General features: G+C 53.1%; 2 protein-coding genes across 3 annotated transcripts in view; one reads left to right on the forward strand and one right to left on the reverse strand.

Annotated features, from left to right (window-relative positions):
• FAM110A (family with sequence similarity 110 member A) overlaps window positions 1–22747 on the forward strand; it is a 122408-nt gene that overhangs the window by 77776 nt on the left and 21885 nt on the right. The window lies entirely within an intron of this gene.
• Window positions 5695–18119, reverse strand: SLC52A3 (solute carrier family 52 member 3). Of its 2 annotated transcripts, none has more exons than XM_042931364.1 (5): window positions 18076–18119; window positions 11316–11941; window positions 9777–10282; window positions 7981–8104; window positions 5695–7483 (listed from the first exon to the last, which is right to left on the reverse strand). In XM_042931364.1, the coding sequence occupies exons 2-5, from the start codon at window positions 11880–11882 to the stop codon at window positions 7271–7273; spliced, it is 1410 nt and encodes a 469-aa protein (XP_042787298.1). In that variant the 5' UTR covers window positions 11883–11941; window positions 18076–18119; the 3' UTR covers window positions 5695–7270. The 2 variants fall into 2 exon arrangements, with proteins under 2 accessions (XP_042787298.1, XP_042787299.1); XM_042931365.1 differs by lacking the exon at window positions 18076–18119 and adding an exon at window positions 17389–17406.

The following is a 22747-nucleotide window of genomic DNA, read 5'->3' on the forward strand; positions in this document are numbered from 1 at the left end:
GTTGAATTTTGAAATAACACATGCCCCGAGAAAAAATTCAGAGTACAGCAAAGTGTCAAGGAGAAAAAAAAAAATCAGCGGAAATCCCTTTCTCCAGAATGAACTAGGCTAATGTGTTGATATACGTCTTTCCAGTCTTCTCCTTGTGTGAGTGCATGTGTGTGTACGTATGCATATATGTACATATATAGAGACAAATATGCAAATGAACATGAGCATTTTGCTGCTCTAACAAAATGTCCTCCACATTGTAGAAGCTTAAACAGCATAGAAGTTTATTTCTCTGCCACATTAAATCTGGGTCCCAGGGAGAAGAGTGGCTCCATAATCATCATGGTTTCATCCTCCTTTTTTTTTTTTTTTGGAAGTTTTATGTTTATTCATTTATTTATTTTGAGAGACAGAAGGGCAAGAGAGAGAGAAAGAGGGAGAGAAACCCAAGCAGGCTCTGCACTGTCGGCGTGGAGCCCAACGCGGGGCTCGAACCCATGAACTGGGAGATCATGACCTGAGCTGAAACCAAGAGTCAGACGCTTAACCGACTGAGCCACCCGGGCACCCCCGTTTCATCCTCCTTCTATACAGTCTTGTTGTATTATCTCATCCTGTAGCTTCTTCCTCAGGGTCTAATACGGCTGCTCCAGATCCGGCGATCACATCTGCATTTCTATGGGCAGGAAGAGGGAAATGGGAAGTACACAACCCGGAAGTTGGGCGTGTTATTCATCCCCTCTGTCCTAATGCGGTCACATGGCCATCCCTCGCTACAAGGCAGCCTGGGAAATGTGGTCTTTCCTCTGGGCTGCCATCCGCCCCGCTAAAAGTCAGGGGTTCTATGGCTATGAGAGAAATGGGAGAATAGACACCATAAAATTCATTCGAATATCTTCCCCCAGCAAGACAGTCCTGTATCTTACATTCTAAGCAGTGAACCCTGCAAGGGGACACTGCCCGTTGTAATAGAGCAGACTTTCTTTCTTAACGGGACACCCGGAAGCCAGCAGCTTCTGCACACAGGGAAATTTCCAACCGAAAGCAATTTCCAAATGAAAGGCAGAGTCCTGGCAACATCAACATTTGCCATGACACTTCCTCCACCCTTTATTCCGAGAACATCATGAAGAGAATCAGGAGAGGCCATCCCAGTCCAAAATCAGGAGTTGTAAGAGGATGGGTGGCACAGACCCTCTCTGGCAAGCGGTTGGCCCCTCTTTTTTTAAATTTTTTTTTTTTAACGTTTATTTATTTTTGAGACAGAGAGAGACAGAGCATGAATGGGGGAGGGTCAGAGAGAGGGAGACACAGAATCTGAAACAGGCTCCAGGCTCCGAGCTGTCAGCACAGAGCCCGACGCAGGGCTCGAAGTCACGGACCGTGAGATCATGACCTGAGCCGAAGTCGGATGCTTAACCGACTGAGCCACCCAGGTGCCCCAACGGTTGGCCCCTCTTAAAATGACACCCTTAGTCTGTGTATGTGTAAATCATATCCTGCCTACAGAAGCACTAATTTCTCGTCCTTTCTTTCCACTTCCAGAGGAGTTTGAGTGTGTGTGTGTGTGTGTGTGTGGTGCGTTGAGGGTGATGGAGTAGAGGTCATGGAAATGGATTGGAGTTTTCTACTTCTATTTGAAATATTTCTATTTCAAACCCGGAGACAATAAGCCAGGGAAGCACTTCAGTCCCCATCTGAAGGCAAGGTTTTCTTGACTGGCATGTTTTGAGACTCCTGTCTCCGACGCAGCAAAGGATCATGGAATGCAGAGGGTAGGTGGCCTGGGTCCAGGTCCTGGTTCTGCCACTCGCTGGCAGTGTGACCTCAGCCAAGATACTTAACCTCTCTGTGCTTCAGTTTCTTCACTTGCAAAATAGCACTGATAATAATAGGGCACGTTTCACAGGGCTTCTATGAGAATGAAATCAGTAAAGCCTCAGGAAGAGCCCAGGGCACTAGGAGGCCCTCAGCAGGTCATTGCAAGAATGGCGCTGTGCCCTGGCAGCTGACCAAACCAGAAAGAGTGTGGGTGGGAGGCACTTGAGAGCTAAAATCAAGTCTAAAATCAAGTCTGGGGACGAATCTGCTTCTGCGATCATTCAGGTCGTTGGCAGAATCGAGAGCCTTGTGGCTGTCAGCTGGGGCTTCCCTTGAATCCTGGGAAACTCTCCTGCGGCTAACACATCCATCACCTCGAGTAGTTACCGTTTGTGTGTGGGGGTGGGTGTGGGTGGGTGGTGGGGACATTTACGATCTACTCTCTTAGTGACTTTCAAGTATACAGCCCAGTGTTGTTAACTATAGTCACCTGCTATAACATTGCATCCCCAGAACGTATCCGTCTTATAACTGTTAAGTCTGTACCCTTTGACCGACAGATCCTCATTCCCCCTGCCCCCACCAGCCCCAGCAACCGCCAGTCTACTCTCAGTTTCTGGGAGTTCAGTTTTTGTAGATTCCACGTGTAAGGGAGATCAGACGGGATCTGTCTTTCTCTGACTTATTTCACTTAGCATAACGCCCTCAAGGCCCATCCGTGTTGCTACACAGGGCAAGATTTGCCTTGCTTAAAGGCTGAATAAATGTTCCATCGTGTAGGGGTGCCTGGGTGGCTCAGTCAGTTAAGCATCTGACTTCGGCTTAGGTCACGATCTTGTGGTTTGTGGGTTCGAGCCCCACATCCGGCTCTGTGCTGACAGTGCAGAGCCTGCTTGGGATTCTTTCTCTCTCCTGTCGCACTCCATCTCTCTCAAAATCAATAAATAAACTTAAGAAATATTCCATTTATTATTATAATTTATTTTATTTCCTTAAGATATATACCCAGAAGTGGGAAAGCTGGATCTTAGGGTACTTCTATTTTTATTTTTTTTAATGTTTTTTATTTATTTTTGAGAGCGCGTGAGTTGGGGAGGGGCAGAGTGAGAGGGAGACACAGAATCTGAAGCAGGCTCCAAGGCTCTGAGCTGTCAGCACAGAGCCCGACGCGCGGCTCGAACTCACGGACCTCGAGGTCGTGACCTGAGCAGAAGTCGGACGCTTAAACAACTGAGCCACCAAGGTGCCCTGGTATTTGTGTTTTTAACTTTTGAGGGAACTCCCACAGTGTCTTCCACAGTGGCTGTACCACAGGCCAACACAGCCTTCCGTGCCTTCATAACCTCAGCCTCTAAGGTCCCTCCCAGCTGCCCCTGGGATTTCCAGGCTGCCCTCCTGTGAGTTCTGGAATGCAGGCTGAAGCCTCGCACCCCATGGCTTTTGCCAGTGCAGTTTCCTCTGGCTGGAAGGCATCCTCCTCCTTCTTTTTTTTTTAATTTTTAAAAATTTACATCCAAGTTAGTTAGCATCAAGTGCCACAATGATTTCAGGAGTCGATTCCCCGGTGCCCCTTACCCATTTAGCCCATCCCCCTTCCCACAACCCCTCCCGTAACCCTCAGTTTGTTCTCCAGATTTATGAGTCTCTTCTGTTTTGTCCCCCTCCCTGTTTTTATATTATTTTTGCTTCCCTTCCCTTGTGTTCATCTGTTCTGTGTCTTAAAGTCCTCCTATGAGTGAAGCCATATATTTATCTTCCTCTGACTAACTTGGCTTAGCATAATACCCTCTAGTTCCATCCACGTAGTTGCAAATGGCAAGATTTCATTCTTTTTGATTGCCGAGTAATACTCCATTGTAGATATATATATATATATATATATATATATATATATATATATATATATCCATTCATCCATCAATGGACATTTGGCTCTTTCCATACTTTGGCTATTGTTGATAGTGCTGCTATAAACATGGGAAGGCATCCTCTTTCTTGCTTTGCCCCTTTCCCTCCAACCTCCTGGAGATACCAGCTCAGGGGCATCTTCTGGGAAGCCCACCTGCCACCAACCCCAGGCCGAATCCGGAGCCCTGAGCTCATTCTTCAGGGAACTTACCTGGTTGGACCACAGAGATGTCGGGTGACTCCATCAGCCTCGAGGTTTAAGCTCCTGGAGGGCGGGGGCAGAAGGGCCGTCCAGGATCCTTCAGAGGTGTTCTCAGAAAGTGGGAACTTTTTTTTTTTTAATGGTTTTTATTTTATTTTTGAGAGCAGCGTGCATGAGCAGGGGAGGGGCAGAGAGGGATGGGGGACAGAGGATCCGAAGCGCACTCCTCACTGACAGCAGCGAGCCCGATGCGGGGCTCAAACTCAGGAGTTGTGAGATCATGACCTGAGCGGAAGTCGGACGCTTAACTGACTGAGCCACCCAGGTGCTCAGAAAGTGGGAGCTTCTAGAGGCATTTATTGAGTGCTTGCTGTTTGCGGGTGCGGCGCTAAGCACGCGCACTTATCGGCTCAACCCTGGTTGAGAGATGTTCTCATTTGTGCCCATCATACAGAGGAGACTGTGGGAGCTGACTCACGCACCTTCACTTAAAGGCTGCTAATGTCCGAAGACCTCCAAGAACGGTGGGTTGAAAGCAAAACCATGGGGGGGGGGGGGTCAGATGGAGGTGCCTTTTCCAAATGCTGGGTCACTTACCCCCTCACCTAGTTCCAGACAGAACGTACTAGCGTGGCTAACTCCGTAGTCTACGCATTCTTCCGCATCTCCTTTCTGTGTGCGGAATTAATCTTGGACCATTTTTCCGCATCAGTACAGAGAGATCCTATCCTTGCTCATTATCCATTCCAACATCCTTTCTGGGAGGCAACAATTGAAAACAACCCGAATGCCCTTGTAAGGGCAAATACAAATAATTGTCCCTCGTGCCAAAGAGGGAGACACCCCCTCTCCCTTTCCTTAGAGCATTTACTCTAGAAAACTTGTAAATTCTTTCCCTGCTCCTTTTAGGTGTACTCAAGTCTTTGAAAAAGCTGAATATGCCTCTAGCCAGTTTTACCACCCAGGATCACTTTTCTTACGGATGGGAGAGCATATCCAGAAGGTCAATGTCCCATCACCTAGTCTCTGGGGGAGGGTAGGAACCTAACATCAGCATTGGGCTCCAGGTTGCAAAATGCTTCCTCTTGTAAAGATAGAAATTAAAAAAAAATTTTTTTTAATGTCCATTTTTTGAGAGAGAGAGAGAGAGAGAGAGAGAGAGCGGGGGAGGGGAAGAGAGAGAGGGAGACACAGAATCCGAAGCAGGCTCCAGGCTCCGAGCTGTCAGCACAGAGCCCAACGCGGGGCTCGAACTCACAAACTGTGAGATCGTGACCTGAGCCGAAGTCGGACGCTCAACCGACTGAGCCACCCAGGTGTCCCAAGATAGGAATTTCTTTCTCCTGCACATAAAGACAGCTAGCCCAATTGCCAGGTGAATTCAGGAAGAATTGTGACAAACAGGGGCCATCTAGTACCCTTCCTTGAGGACTAGTTATCGTCTGAGAACATGGAGGTCGTAGGCTCGTATCTGCTGGAGGATATAAAAGGGTGGGGTTCCTGCCTTTGCAATCTCTTGGGCGGATTGTCTGATGTGCGCCAGTCTGGTTTAATGTTTTTTCAGTAATATAACTGTTTTCTTTCTCTGCCACTTTTGTGGAGAGCTTTTCTGATTGGTGGGAGATTTTTAAATTAAAAAAAAAATTCCAGTTTTAGAGAGAGAGAGAGAGAGAGCGTGCATGGGTGGGAGAGAGAGAGAGAAAGAGAGAGAGAGAGAGAGAGAGAATCTCAAGCAGGCTCCACACTCAGCATGGAGCCTAATGGTGGGACTCGATTCCACGACCCTGGGATCATGACCTGAACCTAAATCAAGAGTCAGATCCTCAACCATCTGAGCCACCCAGGCATTGCAGTGGGAGATTTGGTTTCAAATGTTGTCTCCAGTACCTTCAAATGTCTTTCTACGGAGGACTGGTTGAATAAATTTGGTACCCCCACACGACGGGATATGATGTGGTCATAGGAAAGAACCAGAACCCTCTCTCCATTTTCATTGTTGAATGAAAGGTACAAGGGACACAGTAGTTTAGCACTTTTTCTGTAAAAAGACTCTGTATTTGCATTTGCATAATCTCTGCAAGAGTGAAAAAGAAAATAAAGTGCGTGTGTGTGTGTGTGTGTGTGTGTGTGTTGAGGGGAACCGGGGCAGAGGAAGGAGAGGAGAGATGGAATTTTTTTGCTGAACATCATTTTATATTTTCTGACTTTTGAAACATGCGACTATATTATCTATTCAAAATAAATTAAAGGGAGGGCGGGTGGCAAGCAAGCAAACCACTGAAGAAAAGAAGTCCCAGGACCGGACATTCTCTAAGCCTTTGATTCTGTTCGTTTCTGAGCTTAGCCTTGACCTTAGAACTGAAAACTGATTATATTGATTTTAGAGGGCTGATCTTAGTTTAAAAGCAGGGAATGTCTCTCTAAAAAAAGAAAAAAGAAAACAAAATAATAATCAGGTAGCTGATGCATTCCTCCCCAGCTGAGAGAGCTGCTTCCCAGGGTTCTCGGGTCCAGTTCTCAGCCTTGGTGGCTGGGGGAGGGGATGGGACTCACTTGAGAGGTTTGGCATAGCCCCCCCCCCCCCCCATCTCTCTGCCTCCCAGAAGGTCACTTGCTTTCCAAGAAGCCGGACTTCTTGAGTCAGGAGCGGTGACGGGAAGGGGTATGTGGGGCACAGTGTCCATCCATATTGGGGACTGGGGAGTCAAGATGCCCCAAGATCCCACCATTAGCCAGGGGTCCTTTTACAAGCTCCTCTGTGAGAATAATAGGAAAAAGGATACCGGGCAGGGGTCGTCTCTCAACCCTCCTGGCCACTTCTCCGTTGTGTTGATGTGCACTTAACTTCCCTTGGGCATCAGGTCAGGAAATGGCCAATGCTGGGTGCTTCTTCCCTTTATCCCTGTGCTCCGCCTGTGAGGTAGGTGCTATTTATCATGGTCCCCATTTTAGGAAACTGAGGCACAGAGAAATAAGTGACGTCACACCGCTTGTGAGGGCTGGCTCGCCCTCTCTGCTGTTCCCCTTCGGACACCCCTGAGCCTGCCTCGGGCCGGGTGCTGCAAATCCGCCGTCGCTCAAGAGCCCGCGGGAGTTCTGAAAAGGAACTGCAGGCACCGCGACCCAGCATTGGGGGCAGGGCTGTGCTTTGCATTTCCAGGCCCCGTGGGAGGCCCGTGGCTTTCTCCCCCGCTCCGGAGCGGAGTCTGCGTGGATGTGTAGGGACTCGGGCTCTGCCCCCCGGCTCCCCGCCCCTTGCCCTGTGGCCTGGGCTGCGTGCCTTGCCCAGGTTTCCAGTGTTAGTAACGGGAGCGGGTCAGGGTCATGTAACGGACCACGCCAGGGGTCCTAGGTGGGGCACTGCAGGCTGCAGAAGTCGGCGGACGAGAAGAACCTGAACACGTTGACCAGCGGGAACATGAGCACAGCCCCGAGGAGGGAGCCCAGCTGCACCGCCGCCCCACACCACAAGAGGGCGCTGCGGCTGCGGTCGCGCAGGATCACGCCCAGCATCACCTTGACGTAGCTCAGGCAGCCGATAAACAGCACCCAAGAGGCCACCTGTGGGTACAGGGCAGGGGAGATGCAGAGTGAAGGGGGCTTTGGGGGTGAGCCCCAGGGGAGAAGGATGCTTGTAGGGCGACCTGGCGGGCCTAAGGGAACCCCAGGGAATAACCTCCGAATTGAGTAGAGCCTTTGGGGGTGACCCTCTAGGGCTAAGGGGGCCCCCTGAGTTGACACCCATGCCCAGGGCAAAGGAGAACCCAATAGCATTTATGTCCCCCCATAACCAAGTCAAGGGCGTCTGGGAGAAGGCCACTGCTGGCAGACGCATGGCCGTCCACATGGAAGGGTGTGGCATTCAGGGGAGAGGCTGGACTGTCACCTTGGACCAGGCACCTCACCTTCCTAAGCCTCTGTTCCCAAATGAGAAGCATCCCTCCGCTGCCCAACCCCACCTGGGGCTTCCTCGGGGAGCAGGCCCAAAGCCTTTGGTCAGTGGAAAGGGCCTTGGCTAGGTGAGGGGGGGTGGGCAGCTCCACAGGCCAGGTACTTACAATGAGGACTTCTCCACCCCAGTGGCCCTGCATGAGGGGGCAGGGGCTCATCACGGCCATGGCCATGTTGTAGGCCCCGAAGCCAGTCCCGAGCACTGTGAGGACACCCAGGAATGGCAGAGACCTAGGGCAGAGTAGGGGAGAAGGATGTAAGAGGTGGCAAGCCCGGCCCCTGCCGCCTCCACCCCGGGGGGGGGGGGGGGGGGGGGAGGGTCAGCGTCTCTGGGGTTAGAGGTCAGATCCACGTGGAAACTTCCAGGCCACCTGGCTCAAGTGGGTCAGTGAGGTTCCTGAGGGGCAAGACTGGCCTAAGTCACCCTGAACGTTAACAGCAGGGGGAACAGAACGGACTCCGGTGCTACAGGGACCTGATCCGGATCCCATGTCCCACTGGAGCTGTAAGACTGGTCTCTGAGCCCGTCTCCTCCCCTAGGAGATGAGTGTCGCAGGCCTGTGGGGGCCTGTGGGGCAGAGTGTGCCGGGCCTGGCCCTGGGCCCCGCCCAGTATTTTATCTGCTGTCATTTCCTCCTGCAACATTCCCAACCTCAGCCAGGAAGCCCGGCCGACTAGAAGGTGGCTTTGATCACAGCACTGGCACAGCAGCGGGTGTTGTGAGACCTCAGCTGACCCCTTCCCTTCCGGCTTCATCTACCCTGGTCTACAACGTGAGGTTGGCCTGATCTAGAGGCCCTGGTGGCCTTCCAGGTAGGCTCCGGGTGTGACAACTGAGGACACCATCCTTCGTTTGGGGTCGTCACCCCTGCGACCTCCCTGCCTACGCTCTTCAGGACACCAAGACCCGTCTGTGGTCCTGAGTGAGAGCGGAGGGTCTGCCTCTGCCTCTGAGGACACTTTCTGCTGGAAGATTCTTGGAGCCCCTGGCTTTCAGATTCGGTATTTCTAACATTCTGAGTGTCTCACATCCCGCAGATCTGTGGCTTCTGCTCCTGCTTCGTCAGAAATCTCCAGTCTCCCCGCCACAGTTGTAAGCCCTAAGGGAGGACATTCAGCTCTCTGGCAATCTGACCTTTTCTGACGATATTCTCATTCTCCCTTCTTCCTGGGCCGAGGGAGGTGGGTGTGAGCGGGTCGGAGAGGACCGCCAGGATGGGCAGGGCAGAGTGGTGGGTGGGAGGTTGTGGGACCCTGAAGTTCCCTGACTCCAAAGCCTGTGTCTCCTACCGGCGTCTGAACCCCCCACGGTGGAACCACCGAGGTTGCTTGACTAAATTTGGCAATCTCAGGCCCCAATCTAGACTGGCGTAATCTGCATTTTATCAATTTGCCTAGCCATTCTTCCAGAACTGCAGCTGTAAAGGAGCCAGCAGGAGCTGGAGGCAGGAGAACAGGGCTGAAATCCTGGGAATTAGACCCTTTCTCTGAGCCCCAGGGCTTCTATTTGTATATGGGAACCTCAGCTCCTGCCTGCCCATTCCTTCTCAATGGCCAATGTCAAGGCAAGTGAGCACTTACATTGGACCTGCCATGTGCAGGCACTGCTCTAAAATCTTTACAAAGTTAGCTTGTCTTATGCTCCCGGCCACCCTAGGAGGTAGAACTATTATCACCCCCATTTTCCAGATAAGTACCCTTGAGGCACAGGGAAGCGGAGTGACTTATCCAGGATCACAGAAGCTAGGACGTGACGGAGTTGGGATCTGAACCCAGGCAGTCAAGCCCTAGAAACCGTGTTCTTAACCACTACACGTAGATCCTGATAGGTGGGGTTTGGAATCCTGACTTCTGGAACGAAATCTGCCCCAACAAGAGTTCCCCAGGACCAGGTGGGACGGACCTGTGAGGCAGGAACATGGAGAGGAAGCAGGCAAGAGGGTTGGCCATGGAGCTGAGGGTGGCGGACAGGTGGTAGGCAATGGGGCCGTAGGACAGGCAGGAGTAGGTCTGCACGGAGGGCAGCACGCCGTTGGTGAGCGCGTTTACAAAGGCCACCAGGATGTAGATGAAGGTCAGGTGGGCTGGGTGGTGGGGGGCCGTTTTCTCCTCTGGATGCCCCTGGGCCTTGCTGTTGTCCCTTGGCCCGGGGGGGCCCAGGTCCTCCCCTTCCCGTGGCCGGATGGAGTGGAGGGTGACCTGGGAGGTGAGGAGGTCTTCTATGGAAGATTCCCTGGGTCTAGGCTGCCTCTGGAGGACAAAGAAAGCGGCCAGGCAGCAGGCCATCATGAAGGAGAGGAGGAGGAAGAAGACCAAAGGCGAGAAGTTGGCCGGCAGGTGGCGACTTTCCAGATGGACCGCGGAATGTGCCGTCCCGGCAAGGTCAGACGCAAAAGTGCTGTTAGCTCCCTGGGGAAAGACACAACAAGGCTCAGCCGGATCCGCGGGGGGTGTCAGGGCACAGGTAACAACAATATTAATAATAATGTACAATAAATAGCATGCATTGTTAATAAGGGATGAATGACATAACACATAGCTCCTAAGGTAATGATAATAAATGCTCACGAGCTCTGACGGCTCCCTGGGGACCAGCCCTCTGCCTGGGTCAGAACGGTCTGTGTTACCCGAGGGCCATAGGGAGTGCGTGGCAAAACCGGTCCACCTGAGTCCACTTGGTTCTTTCTGACTTAGGAGCTCCACCTTTTCCCACCCCACCGCCTGCCAAGGGCTGACAGCCACAGATGTGTTCTGAGGAGGGGCAGCGTCACCCAAAGTCGCCCTGTGGGAAGGTGGCCTGGTGTGGCCCAATCCCTCTCTCGCTTTTTCTTTTAAAGCTTTTAAGTCCTCTCCAGGCCCAGCGTGGGGCTCGAACTCACAACCCGGAGATCAGGAGTCGCGTGCCCTACCGACTGAGCCCGCCTGGCGCCCCACGGCCAAGTCGCTTTTCAAGAGATAACCTATGTACATCTAGATTTACGCGTGGGACATTTCAAACGTTTAAATGTCTTCAACCAAGTCAAACAGTCAAAGTCAAACGCTTGCAGGACACGGCCGCCTGGGGCCACTGGTCTGCGCCCGGTGATGAACTGCCGTGGTTTGGGCAACACCGGGTGGGTGCGTGTGAGGTGTCTAAGACCCAGGGGGAAACAAAGTCTGACTTGTGAAATAACACGAAGCCGTGGCTAAAGCCTACGGTTCTTGGCCCTGGCCGTACGTTAGCATCACCCGGGGAATTTTGAGGAAATACACGTTCACACAGTCCCGATTTTGCAAGCTGGAAACGCAAAACGCTCTGAAAGTGAGCTCCCCTGGGGCAGGTGATGCGAGAGCGCAGCCGGGTCAAGGACAGCGGTCTGCCCAGCGTCTAGGAAGCACGAGCCCCCCACGTGGCCCAGTCTGTGATCAGTCACAGAGCGCGGCCATGGGAAATGTCGGGTACCTGGGGGAAGACAGTCTTCCCGGTGGTCTCGGCGCTTGGGGTGGTTTCTAACGGCTTAGTGACATTGACACAGGTAGTGAGACCCGAGCCCTGGGCAAGAGCCACCAGCGCAGGCAGGAGGCCGCTGAGCCCTTCGCCCACGAAGAAGGTGGTGAGGTAGTGGGCGGGCAGCCGGCTCATGAAGGGCAGGAAGGTGACCGACGAGGTGCAGTCCACCAGGGCCAGGAAGAAGGTGAGGACCATGAAGGCGATGCTGTGGGGGCCGTCCAGCACCCAGGGAGTGACATTCCAGAGGAAGGCGAAGAGGGTGCAGGTGACGGTGCCCACGCCCAGCACGGTAAAGATGATGGGCACCTCCGAGAGGCAGCCAGGCTGGAAGTGATGGAGCAGGGTGACCAGGAGGGGGCCGATGTTGGCCAGCTGGATGATCACCGTGAGGTAGGAGGGGAGATACCACCCCTCGGGCAGCTCCGTCACCAGCAGGGGCAGCTCGACCCAGAGCCCGTTGATGGCCACCCAGGAGCCCAGCCCGAAGGTGCAGACCAGCAGGTGTATCAGGAGGGGCATGGTGATGTCCGCCCCGTGCCGAACGAAGCCGCCACCTCCCGGATCGGCCTGCGGCGGGGCTGCCGGAGAAAAACATCAGGTGAGCGAGACGTCAGGGTCGCCATCGGTGACGAGACAGTGCCGTGGAGCCCAGGTGTGTTTCCTGATCTCTCCCCTTCTCCTGAGCAAGTTGGCTCTTCGTGATAGGAAAACGGACGCATTCTTTGATGGCTAACCTTTCCAGAGGGGAAAGCCTCCCTAACAGTGGCTCGTCATTCCAGAGACCGCCAGAGAGAAGTCGGACACATTGAATCGCACAGCTGCTGCATCAAAGCAAGCAAACAACAAACCAAGCACCCTCTTCAAAGAAAAAGGAAAGAAAAGAAAAAGAGAAAAGAAAAAAAAAGTGAATGGAGGACAGTGACCGTCCTGACCTCATCTTTGGAATGAGATGCAAATATGTTAATGAGTTAATGCGTCTTAAACAGTGCCTGGGGCCCAGTAAGGGCATAGGCACCATTTCGGAGAGAAATGTTGATTGGGCCAGTCACCTCCTTTTACAGGTGGGCGGGGTCCGGGGAGGTGGGATTTGGAGCTCGTCCCCTGCAGCACTGGGCCTCCTAACCCCCATGGGAACCCAGGCCTGATCCCTCAGTCCCTCCCTCTTCACATGTCAGTCTTTCTTGTTCTTCTAGAAGGGGCAGAAGCGTCTCTGTGGCCATGCCTCACCCGGGGAAATTCCCCACACCTCAGCGGCTCCTTTCCGGGTTCCCACACACAGAATCTGACTCTCGGGCCCCAGATGAACTCTCTTCTTCCTTCCTCCACTGAGGGAAGCCAATCCTGGAGCAGAGGGCAGTCCGACCTGCTTTCCGTCTCACCCCACCACCTCCTTTCTGGAGGCCTGAGGCAGTTGGCTTAAGCTCTGGCCTCTCACCTGTTGAGGCCAACCTAACAGCCTGGAACAGGCCTGGCTCGAGGCAAGCCGAGAGGACCCACGGAGACAAGCTCCAGGCAGCTGTCGCCTGGAGAGGACCTCTCTCACAGGTCTCTTGTGCACAGCTTCTCGGCCGCTCACTCCCACCTGAGACCAGAATGTGGTCCAGGACGGGCAGGATCTCACTGCGACAAAGCTGCCCTACACCAACTCGGGCAGGATTCTGTCTACGATCGGTGAACCGATATGGAAGGACAAACAGGGAGAGGTTGAATGATACTCCGAGGCAAATGGCTGCTGCCTCCCATGAGTCCCTCTTCCTTTCTTCTTTTGTTGTTACAGAGACCAGATTTTCGGTTGGGCAAACAGCCACCAAGCTACAAGAGTACAGGGGTGCCTGGGTGGCTCAGTGGGTTGAGCGTCCGACTTCGGCTCAGGTCATGATCTCACGGTTCGTGGGTTCAAGCCCCGCGTCGGGCTCTGTGCTGACAGCTCCGAGCCTGGAGCCTGCTTCGGATTCTGGGTCTCCCTCTCTCTCTGCCCCTCCCCTGCTCACACTCTGTTTCTCTCTCAAAAATAAATAAACGTGAGAAATTAAAAAACAAAAAGCTACAAGAGTATACTTCCCAGCCTCCCTTATAGCGGTGCATGGCCATCTAATCGAGGCCAGACCGATGAGGCTGTGAAGACTTTGAGAAGTCTCCTTAAAGATGAGGGGGTGTACCTTCCCGCTCTTCCTCCATCCTGCTGTCTGGAATTCGGGTGTGATGCCCAGAACTCCAGCAGCCGTTTTGCACCAAGAGGGATGGTGTGGGGGCTAGAGGGAGACTAGACTTCAAGACTTCATGGCACAAAGCTGCAAACCAGTCCTGTTCTGCCTGCCACTGAACTATTTTGTTTGTTCAGTGTTGTTTACATTGTAAGTAAGCTTTCATCTTGTTTAAACTACTCACATTATATATAGCAAAACAGTGGCCAAGCGGACAGACATAGATGTTCAAGGATATATCAGACTGATTATAGTAGCCAGAAACTAACATTTATCTCCTTTATTCTGAATGTCCCAACTCAGAAGCTCAGGTCTTGCCCTAACGGGGATTTGATCAAAAACCAAAACCAAACATTAGTTGTTGAAATACACCTGAAAGAGGCATTGACAAGTTACGAGTAAACTCGGGGGCAGACATCTTCCAGAGAAATGCAAAGAGATGGATGAATGGAGGGAGAAAGAGAGAGAGAGAGAAAAAACAAAGAGCCTTAATATGGGATTTGATGCCAAGGGTATAAATTAAGCCGCTGAGTCATTTCATATTGATAGGTACCGCACTCCATAGCGGAGTCAAAACAGTAGCAAACGTCTGTATTCTGAGTAACATTCCCCCAGAGTCTCAGACACGCCAGGAGAAACGGACAGAAACAGTCAACGGTCGACGGCGCGGTGTTGATTCACTGCTCAAGGCCTTGACCGCAGAAGGTAGTGTAAAATAAACAAAGGATATAGAGGAGGCAATAAACGATATTTCTAATAAAGAGGAAGAAGTCAATAATTAAAGGGAGGAGGTGGATTTGCTAAAGAGAGATGGTTACTTGTATCATCTGAAAAGCTATTAAAATAACGAGAGAGTTCAGCAAGCTGTCCAGCTACACGTTCATTCACGCCTGTGGTTTTCCTGCATAGTCTGACTTGCTACGGTACTCCTTTGGGAAAAAGAAATAAAACTAGATCTCTTTCTTACTTCCTATTCCCGATGCCTGAAAAAGGAATTCCAGCCGGATCAAATATTTAAATAGTTTTTAAATGAGAAGTAGAATATTAAGTGTAAAATCACAAAATTCTATTCCTGAAATCATTATCACACTGTGTTGACTCACTTGGATTTAAATCTTTTTTAAAAAAAATCGTTAAATATATATAGCAGGTATAAAATCAAATATATCGGTTTTTCCATTAAGGGCAAAAATCCACGAAATTCTATTCCTGAAATCATCATTGTACTGTATATTTAACTAACTTGGATTTAAAGAAAAAAATGTGTTAAAAAAAAGAATAAAGAAACCCAAAGAAAATATAGGCAGAGGGAACAGCTTGTGCAAATGTCCTGGGGCAGGAATGAGCCTGGGCCAGTGTGGCTGGAGCAGTGGGCTTGATGGGGAGATGAGGGCAGATAGGCAGGTAAGGAGCCTGAATTTCATTTATGTGCACTAGGTTCTATGCACTGAAAGACTGAATCCCTACACCCCAGAGCCGAGTTCTCTGGGTTCTGTAATTTGAGGGAAGTGATTTGGTCCCACAAGTCTCTTCTCTTGTCTAGAAAGCAGTTATGATGGTGGAATGGCCCAGCCTAACCCATCTCCTGCGTGGCTCTCCTGCCCTGGCCTACTTTCAGCACATACCGAGTGCCACATGCTCCTGGACCTGGGAGACACTGATGGGGGATGTGGCCATCAGTGAAATGAGTCAGGGGCGGAGGGGGGGAGAATGTCCTAGGCAGAGGGAACTGCACGTGCAGAGTACCCTGTTGTTTCAGAGTACTAAGGAGTGGCTCAGAGGGAGTATGCTGGGGAATTTTTTAAAAGTCCTTATCTCTCTTTTCTCTTTTTCTTATAGTGACCTTGCAGTGCGGTGCATTCATTCAACCAGTATTTACTGGGCACTTGCTGTGAAACACTGAGCAAGTCAGCAGTGATGAGGGCTGTGGGAGGGGAGCAGAGCTGGGAGGGCGGCATTCCTATCCGGGATTGTCAGGGGGAACATGAAGGAAATGTGAGAGTGAGCGCTGCCAGGGGAGAGTAGTGCAGGGGGCGGGAACAGCAAGTGCAAAGGCCCTGGGGTGGGGCCTCACCTGCCAGGTCCCAGCAACAGCTCTTGGTGTTGGGAGAACCAGGAGGCCAGTGTGGGAGGAGATGGGCAGGTCACACAGGGCCCTGGAGGCAAGAGTTTAGGTGTTTTCTCTGAGCCCAAGTCTCCCTTCCTGGGCAGAGGGAGGACCGGCTGTAATTTCGTTTTACCATAATCACGCTGGCTGTTGTGAAGAGAGTAATGTGGGGCCGGGGCAGGCGTAGGAATGAGACCTGCGAAATAGGTTAATTATCAGGAAGCTGGTGGAGGAATCCAGGCAAAAAGAGACAGTAATGATAACAGTAATGAGAACTGTAACAACAGCCATCATCTACTGGCCAAGGGCTTTACACACACTCTCCATCAAATCCTCTCCACAATCCCGAGGTAGGCAGGATGATCACCCCCATTTCATAAATGAGTTAACCGTGGCTCAGAAGAGCAAAGTAATGTGCCTGGGGTCACTCAGCGGGGTCAGCTGGGAGCTGGGGTTTGAACCGAGGCACGTCTGACCGTCACGGCCTGAGCAGAGAGCCCCAGAGGCAGGGGGATCGTGAAGATGTGGCAGGGGCCACACTGAGCAGGATCCCTTTCCACTCACCCCCGGGCCTCCCCACCGCGTGGGCCGGGCCGGGGAGAAACGGGGTGCCGGCCTGGGAGAACCTGAGACAGACTCCAAGGCCTAGATACTTCCTGGGGCCCCATCAGCGACTGTGGGAGAACAGAACCCCAAGGCTTTGAATGAGACTCTTCAGGCTCAGTCCGCTCCATGACACGTGGGCACACAGGTAGAGAAGCCAGGACTGTCGTCCCCCCCCCCCCCCCCCGAAGAGGTCTCTTTCCTTCAAAGTTTTGCAGCGGAAGATGAGAGTCCTAGGCCCAGGGGGGTGCAGGGGGTGGGGGTGGGGGGCCAGTGTACCCTCAGTGTGTGGCTGGGCCACCCTCTGCCCCACCAGGAGGGAAAGGCCCTGTCCGACCTTGACCATCGGGAGGCTCCGGTCCCGAACCCTCCCCGGCTCTCTGCTTTGTGCCCTCCTCAGTTCAGTTGCGACGATTTATCTGTGTCTTATCTTTTGAGTGCCGACCTCTCCCACTGTAGTATAATCTTTGTGTGAGCAGGGCCCTGTCTCTCTCCCAGTGCCAAGGTGGCCACCTAGTTTGCCAAGGGCTGGGTCGACAGCCTGCCTCAGCCATGCGGGTTGAGTCCACCTGGCTGGCCTGGGCCATGCCAGCTGGCAGTGTGGGCATGGTCTACACCCGCTCCTGGACAGGGGTCTGAGTCAGTGTTGTCCCAGAGTCCTCGGTGACCCCCGCCTGGGGCCCGGCCCGCCCTCATGAGAGAGGTGGGGAGGTTGTCCGGGCTGGAGCAGGATGGGTTTGAGAGGACAGAGCAGGGAGAGAAAGAACCAAAGCTAGAAGCCAAAATGGGCAGAAAGAGAGACAGAGAGACGGAGAGACAGAGAGACAGAGGCGGGGCAAAAGGAGGAGGTGGGGCGGAGAGGGCAGGGGGCGGGAGGGGAGGCGATGGAAGTAGGGGAGTAGCAGGGTGTGCTGGAACCCTGGCCTGGCTCAGCCACCGCCCTCACCCCCTCACTAACGTCCACATGTATCAAGGGGCCTTCTCCAACTCAATGTTCCCATCTCACAGATGCGGGGAAACTGAGGCCCAGAGAGGAGGCGGTGCTTGCCCACACCGTGTCTCCCCCCCCCCCCCATCTGAGGTTGTGGTGGGCGACCGGGCCTGTGCTCACCCGCTGGGTGTCCTCAGGCCAGCTGCTCACCCTCTCTGGGGCCTGGTTTCTGCATCTAAGAAAGGGGGCAGGGATGGGCCTGTTCTGCGGGTCTTGGCTGACAGGGAGGAAGGGAGGAGATAATGGGAGCCCAGCAGGCCGGCTGGCAGAGACTTCCAGCTCCCTTCCTCCTCCTCCTCCTCCTCCTCCTCCTCCTCCTCCTCCTCCTCCTTCTCCTCCTTCTCCTCGGGGCCTCCCACGAGGCTGACCTTGGTCAAGCAGCCTCCCCGGCCGTGCTCATCCCAACCCCCAGCCCTCCTGCCAGGCTGGTGAGGCTCCAGCCCAACCTGGCAGGAATGGCCGTCTAGACTTCCCCAGCGGCGTGTTCATGCAGCCGGGCAGAGGTCGGTGGGGGGCCCAGTCTTTTGGCCCGGGGAGGAGGGGGCTGGAGCCCACCGGGCGTCCCAGCTGGGCTCCCGGCTCCGACGGACCGCAGAGGGAGAGGCCCTTGGTCCCTCCTATCCCTCTGGCCTCCAACCCAGGAGTCTGAAACTGGGGGGGTGGGGGGGGGTGGGAAGCTACAGGCCACTGGCTGTCCCCAGATAAGTGCCCCCCACTCCCCCCCGCTCAGGGCCCCGTGTCAGCCGGCCCTCGGTAGAGGCAGCCGTGCCCTCAGAGGCCCGAGCCGCCCAGTTTCTGCCGGCTTACCTGCAGGTCCCGGTCCCAAGTGACTCTGCCTGGGAGGGGCGGAGGCGGCCGGGTTAGTATTAACCTGCCCCGCCCAGCCCAGCGGAGGGGGAGGGGCGGGGGGCGGGGCTGTCGGCTGCACCAAGAGCCTACTGTGTGTCTGGAGCCCGGCCCGGCCACCCCGATCCTGAAGATCCCGATGACCCCGCGGGCGCAGCAAAGGGCTCACATTCTCGGGCGCTTACCGCCATCCACATTTTATGAGGGTTGACCCCGAGAAGGCAGAAGACCTGCCCAGGCTGCCTCTGGCCTTGCCCCAGGGCCACCATAATTCCTGTCACTCCAGGGGCAGGGCTCCCTGGAGCCCAAACTCCTGGTGGGAATAGTGGAGTTTAAGCAAGTCACTTGGAAAGTGGGGGTGTTAACAGCGCCCTCCTCATGGGGCAGAAATCCTGACAGGCAGTGTGTGCCAGGCACCGAGCTTGATATGAATCCGTGTATCTACTCTTCACAGCCTTTTGGGGGGGGGGGGGCTACTATCGCAATCCCACTTTACAGATGAGGAAACAGAGGCCCCGAGAAGTCAAGAGCCGCGGCAAAATAACGACCGACAAATAACCGCTCTGTCACGTTGCAGTCGTTCATATCTGATGAAACCTTTCAGGAATCCTAGGTCGCGGGCAGGCAATGCTTTTATTTCCTACTTTACAGGTGGGGAAGCTGAGACTCCAAAGAGGTTCAACGACTGGCTCAAGGTGTCCTGGCTGGTAAGCGTGAGGTCATATTCGAACCCAACTCACACGGCCCGATGCCTGGAGTGGGGGGTGGGGCCGGGTGGGGTGGGGAACGCATCGCCCAGGGCTTGGGGCTTGTACATTTGTTCATGGCCTGTTGACTTCTGCTGGGAATTCTGACCTGCTTTTTGCTGTGTTCTCGGAGACATTCAATTTCTCAAGAGAGCAATCCCTCTCCAGGCAAAAGCTTGGGAGGAGAGGTGAGCAGACCCCCCTCCCCCTCTCGGCTGGCAGGGGCTAAAGAACCATTTGGGTTGCGAGGACACAAGAATGTGCTTCCTGGGGGGGCTCCACCGGGACCCCCGGCAGGGAGGCTGCTCCTGTCCCCTCCTCTGATGCTCCTTTCTGACTCCAACCATTCTCCCTTCAGTTGGATCCACATCCCTGCTGGTGTGGTTTCACTTCCTGCCACATCATCGGGGCCTCTTAGGGTACTTTTGTTTTCCATTTAAAAATATCTTCAGGGGCACCTGGGTGGCTCAGTCGGTTTAAGCGTCCGACTTCCGCTCAGGTCACATCTCGCGGTCTGTGAGTTCACGCCCCGCGTCGGGCTCTGTGCTGACGGCTCAGAGCCTGGAGCCTGCTTCAGATTCTCTCTCTCTCTCTCTCTCTCTCTCTCTCTCTCTCTCTCCCCCTCCCCCGCTTGTGCTCTGTCTCTCAAAAATAAATAAATGTTAAAAACAAATTTAAAAATGTCTATATTATCAACCCTCAAGGACTCCCTGCTTGCTCACTAAATTAAGAAAAATGCCTAAGCCTCACATTTCTGTCCCTTCTCAGCTGGGACCAATAAACCTTGACAATTTTATCACTTGCCCTTTCTTATATGTAGCCAGAACTGCTTACCATTCTCTAAGTATTTATAGTACATCGAAGCCACCAAAATTTCCATATGAATTCTTCTATTAGAATACCCTTTCTGTCCCATCTCTGGCACAATCCTATCTGTAATTTCAAACCCAATCTCAAATGTTACCTCCTCCAAAGAAACCTTTCCAGATATCTGTTTCTAATATAACCCCTATACATTGGGAGCTTAATAAATGTTTGTTGCATATGTAGCCAGGGCACGGGGGTGCAAAACAGATCCGGTTCTGCCACACGGGCTGTTGATAAAATCCAGAGGCAGAGAGACGAGTAGAGGTGAAACAAGAAAGGAATTGATTTCAGCAAGGCCAACACCGGAAAGACAGAGGACGAATGTGTCAAAGACAGTTTCCAAAGTGCCGAAAATACTTCCAGGTCTATATGAGGAAGGTGCGGGACAAAGGGGGTGGGTCCCTGCAGGTGGGCAGTGAAGGTCAAATCGCTCCTCCTCCTGCTAGCTCAGGGTGTCCTTGTGGCTTGAGGGGACAGTTTCTGTTCCCAGCAGGGGATGCTCTGCCCACCTGGCAGAGACCAGCTGGAAAGAACCCTAGTGAAAAGTCTGAGGTCAGGACGGAGACAACTGAAGCCCTCTTTCACGTGCACGAATGGATGAACCCCAACCAAAATATTCTCCCTTTCCTTGTCATCTCCAGATATTTTTACAGCCTCTGTTGTTTAATTAAGACTGTTATTGGGGCGCCTGGGTGGCTCAGTCAGTTTAGCATCCGACTTCAGCTCAGGTCATGATCTCATGGTTTGTGAGATCGAGCCCGGAGTCAGGCTCTGTGCTGACAGCTCAGAGCCCGGCTCCTGCTTTGGATTCTGTGAATTCCTCTCTCTCTGCCCCTCCCCCCACGCATGTGTGCACGCGCTCTCCCTCTCTCTCAAAAATAAACAAACTTAAAAAAAAAAAAGACTTACTATTATCGGGGCACCTGGGTGGCTCAGTCAGTTGTGCTTCCGACTTCGGCTCAGGTCACGATCTCACGGTTTGTGAGTTCGACCCCCTGTTGGGCTCTGTGCTGACAGTGTGGAGCCTACTTGAGATTCTGTCTCTCCTTCTCTGCCCCTCCCCACTCTCCTCCTCTCAAAATAAATAAGTAAACTTAAAAAACAAAAAAAGACTGGTAGTATCTTTTGTGGGAGCAATTTTAGGTTTATGGGAAAACGTCCCACCCGCATTCTTTACAGACTGGGGCATACGGCCGACTGCTTTCTGAGGCTTGCCTTTTCTAAGTATCTCAGAGATCTTGCTATAGCCTGCACATCCAGACCCTCATTCAGTGGCTTCAGTCACTGAGCAACTTTTATTAAGTGCCAGTGAAACCGGCGCTTTCCAATAAAGTCTCCGCTTCTGATCTGAAAACAAGGCTAAGTTATTGTTGTCCTGCGTTCAGAGTAGCTAGAGGGAAGCGAACTGTAACCCAAAGCCTGTTTCTTTCCACAACAGACTGCCTGCTTCTAAAGGGCAATTAGCCTAGGGAATATACCATGGGGCCTTGTCACCGCCTCTCATAGATGAACTCTCTCTGACGCGCAACTCACAAGACATTTGTGTAAGTGGCTTTCCACGCACTGAGCGGCCCGCGACCTAAGGAGCGTCCTGATGGACTGCGCCTGCGCGGATCAACAACGCCCTCAACTTTACCTCCCCCTTTGTAGCTTCCAATCACATTGGTCCAGGCTCTCCCTAAAATCCGGGAAAGCCTCAAGACCCCTTTTTCAGGGCAGGCAGATTTGAGATCCCACCCCCACTCCCATCTCCCCGTTAGGTGGCCTTGCAAATTAAAATTTTCTTCACTGCAAACCCGGTCTCCGTGTTCGGCTTGGGGGCCCACAGGGCCCTGGTTCCCTCATTCGGTTACACCAACAATGTCAGGCACTGGGAGAGATGCTTGGGACATAAAATTGAACAGAGGAGACAGACGAAGCCCTGGTCTTTGGAGAGCTGACCTTCTAGTGAAGCGAAGGGACAATAAATGTAGGAAGTGAGGACATTAGTTAGTGTGTTAGTCCGTAGGGAAAAAAAGAGGGCGAGGGGAACCCGGAGTGGCGAATCCGGGCAGGCTTCGGAGTGGGGGGAGCCAGCAGAGGCACCCTGAGAGGGACAGAGTCCCAGGCTGGGGAAGGACAGGCCTACAGGTGTTCCATTATCCGACTGCCCCAGGACGAATTTGGCCCACCCCCGTTGCTGGGCCCCTGTCGTTTGCTGCGGCCGCAAACACTGCCAATACCTGCAGAATCCGCTCCCAGCAGTGAACTACAACGTGCTCAGAGAGAGATCGTCCAGTTCATTGCCTTCCAAAGGCGCTGCACGAGGACCACGAGTTTCCCACAAAGAGCTGCCCTCCGGGGCTCGTCAAACGTGTACATTCTTCTGGCAGGTCACAAGGGCGCTCACATTCCACGAGGAGCCTTTCCAGAGCGGAGATCAGCTAATCCGCCACCGGGCCCCCAGGGCAGGCGCGGGAAGGTTCACGCCTAGGTGGTGGGTGGGCAGGGCTTCCAGAACCGGTTCGTGGGGTGAATGGATGAGGGGGTTGGAGGCGCCGCTGCAGTTACCCACGGGAGCCACCAGAGGGCGCAGGGTGCTACAACCTCCGAAGATGAACCTGCCTGGGGCATCTGAGGAATTAGGACCTTCTCTCCGGGGGGTGCGCGGGGCGTACGTGCCGGGGAGGTGGAAGGAAGGAGAGCGGGGGGAAAGGAGACGTAGGTTTCGAGGGGATTAGAGAGAGGAGCTTCTGAGAGTGCCTCTAAAGCAATCTGCTCTCTGTAAGGGCCAGTCGCGTGGCGCAGCCCCATCAGAGTGAATACGATCTCTTAACTGTGAATTGAATTCAAGAGCCCAGAACAGAGAGGAGAAAAGAGCCACAGGATAAATACGGTATGAGTCCATCTGTGGAAAAATTTTTTTCCACAAATAAATGCCACATATTCATTAGGGGTGTGTGTGTGTGTGTGTGTGTGTGTGTGTGTGTGTGGTGTTTATCACATATACATCCATAGGAAAAAATCTAGAAGCGTGAATT

This window comes from Panthera leo, chromosome A3 (genome assembly GCF_018350215.1).
Source record: "Panthera leo isolate Ple1 chromosome A3, P.leo_Ple1_pat1.1, whole genome shotgun sequence".
Lineage (NCBI taxonomy): Eukaryota > Metazoa > Chordata > Mammalia > Carnivora > Felidae > Panthera > Panthera leo.

Excerpts from the sequence above, each read along its gene's own strand:
- SLC52A3 (XM_042931364.1), bottom strand. The coding sequence starts at position 11,882 with ATGCCCCTCCTGATACACCTGCTGGTCTGCACCTTCGGGCTGGGCTCC. Across the intron at positions 8,105-9,776 it reads TCCATGTTCCTGCCTCACAG|GTCTCTGCCATTCCTGGGTG; the intron begins GTCCGTCCCACC and ends ACTCTGCCCTAG. Across the intron at positions 7,484-7,980 it reads GGGGTGGAGAAGTCCTCATT|GTGGCCTCTTGGGTGCTGTT; the intron begins GTAAGTACCTGG and ends CTGTACCCACAG.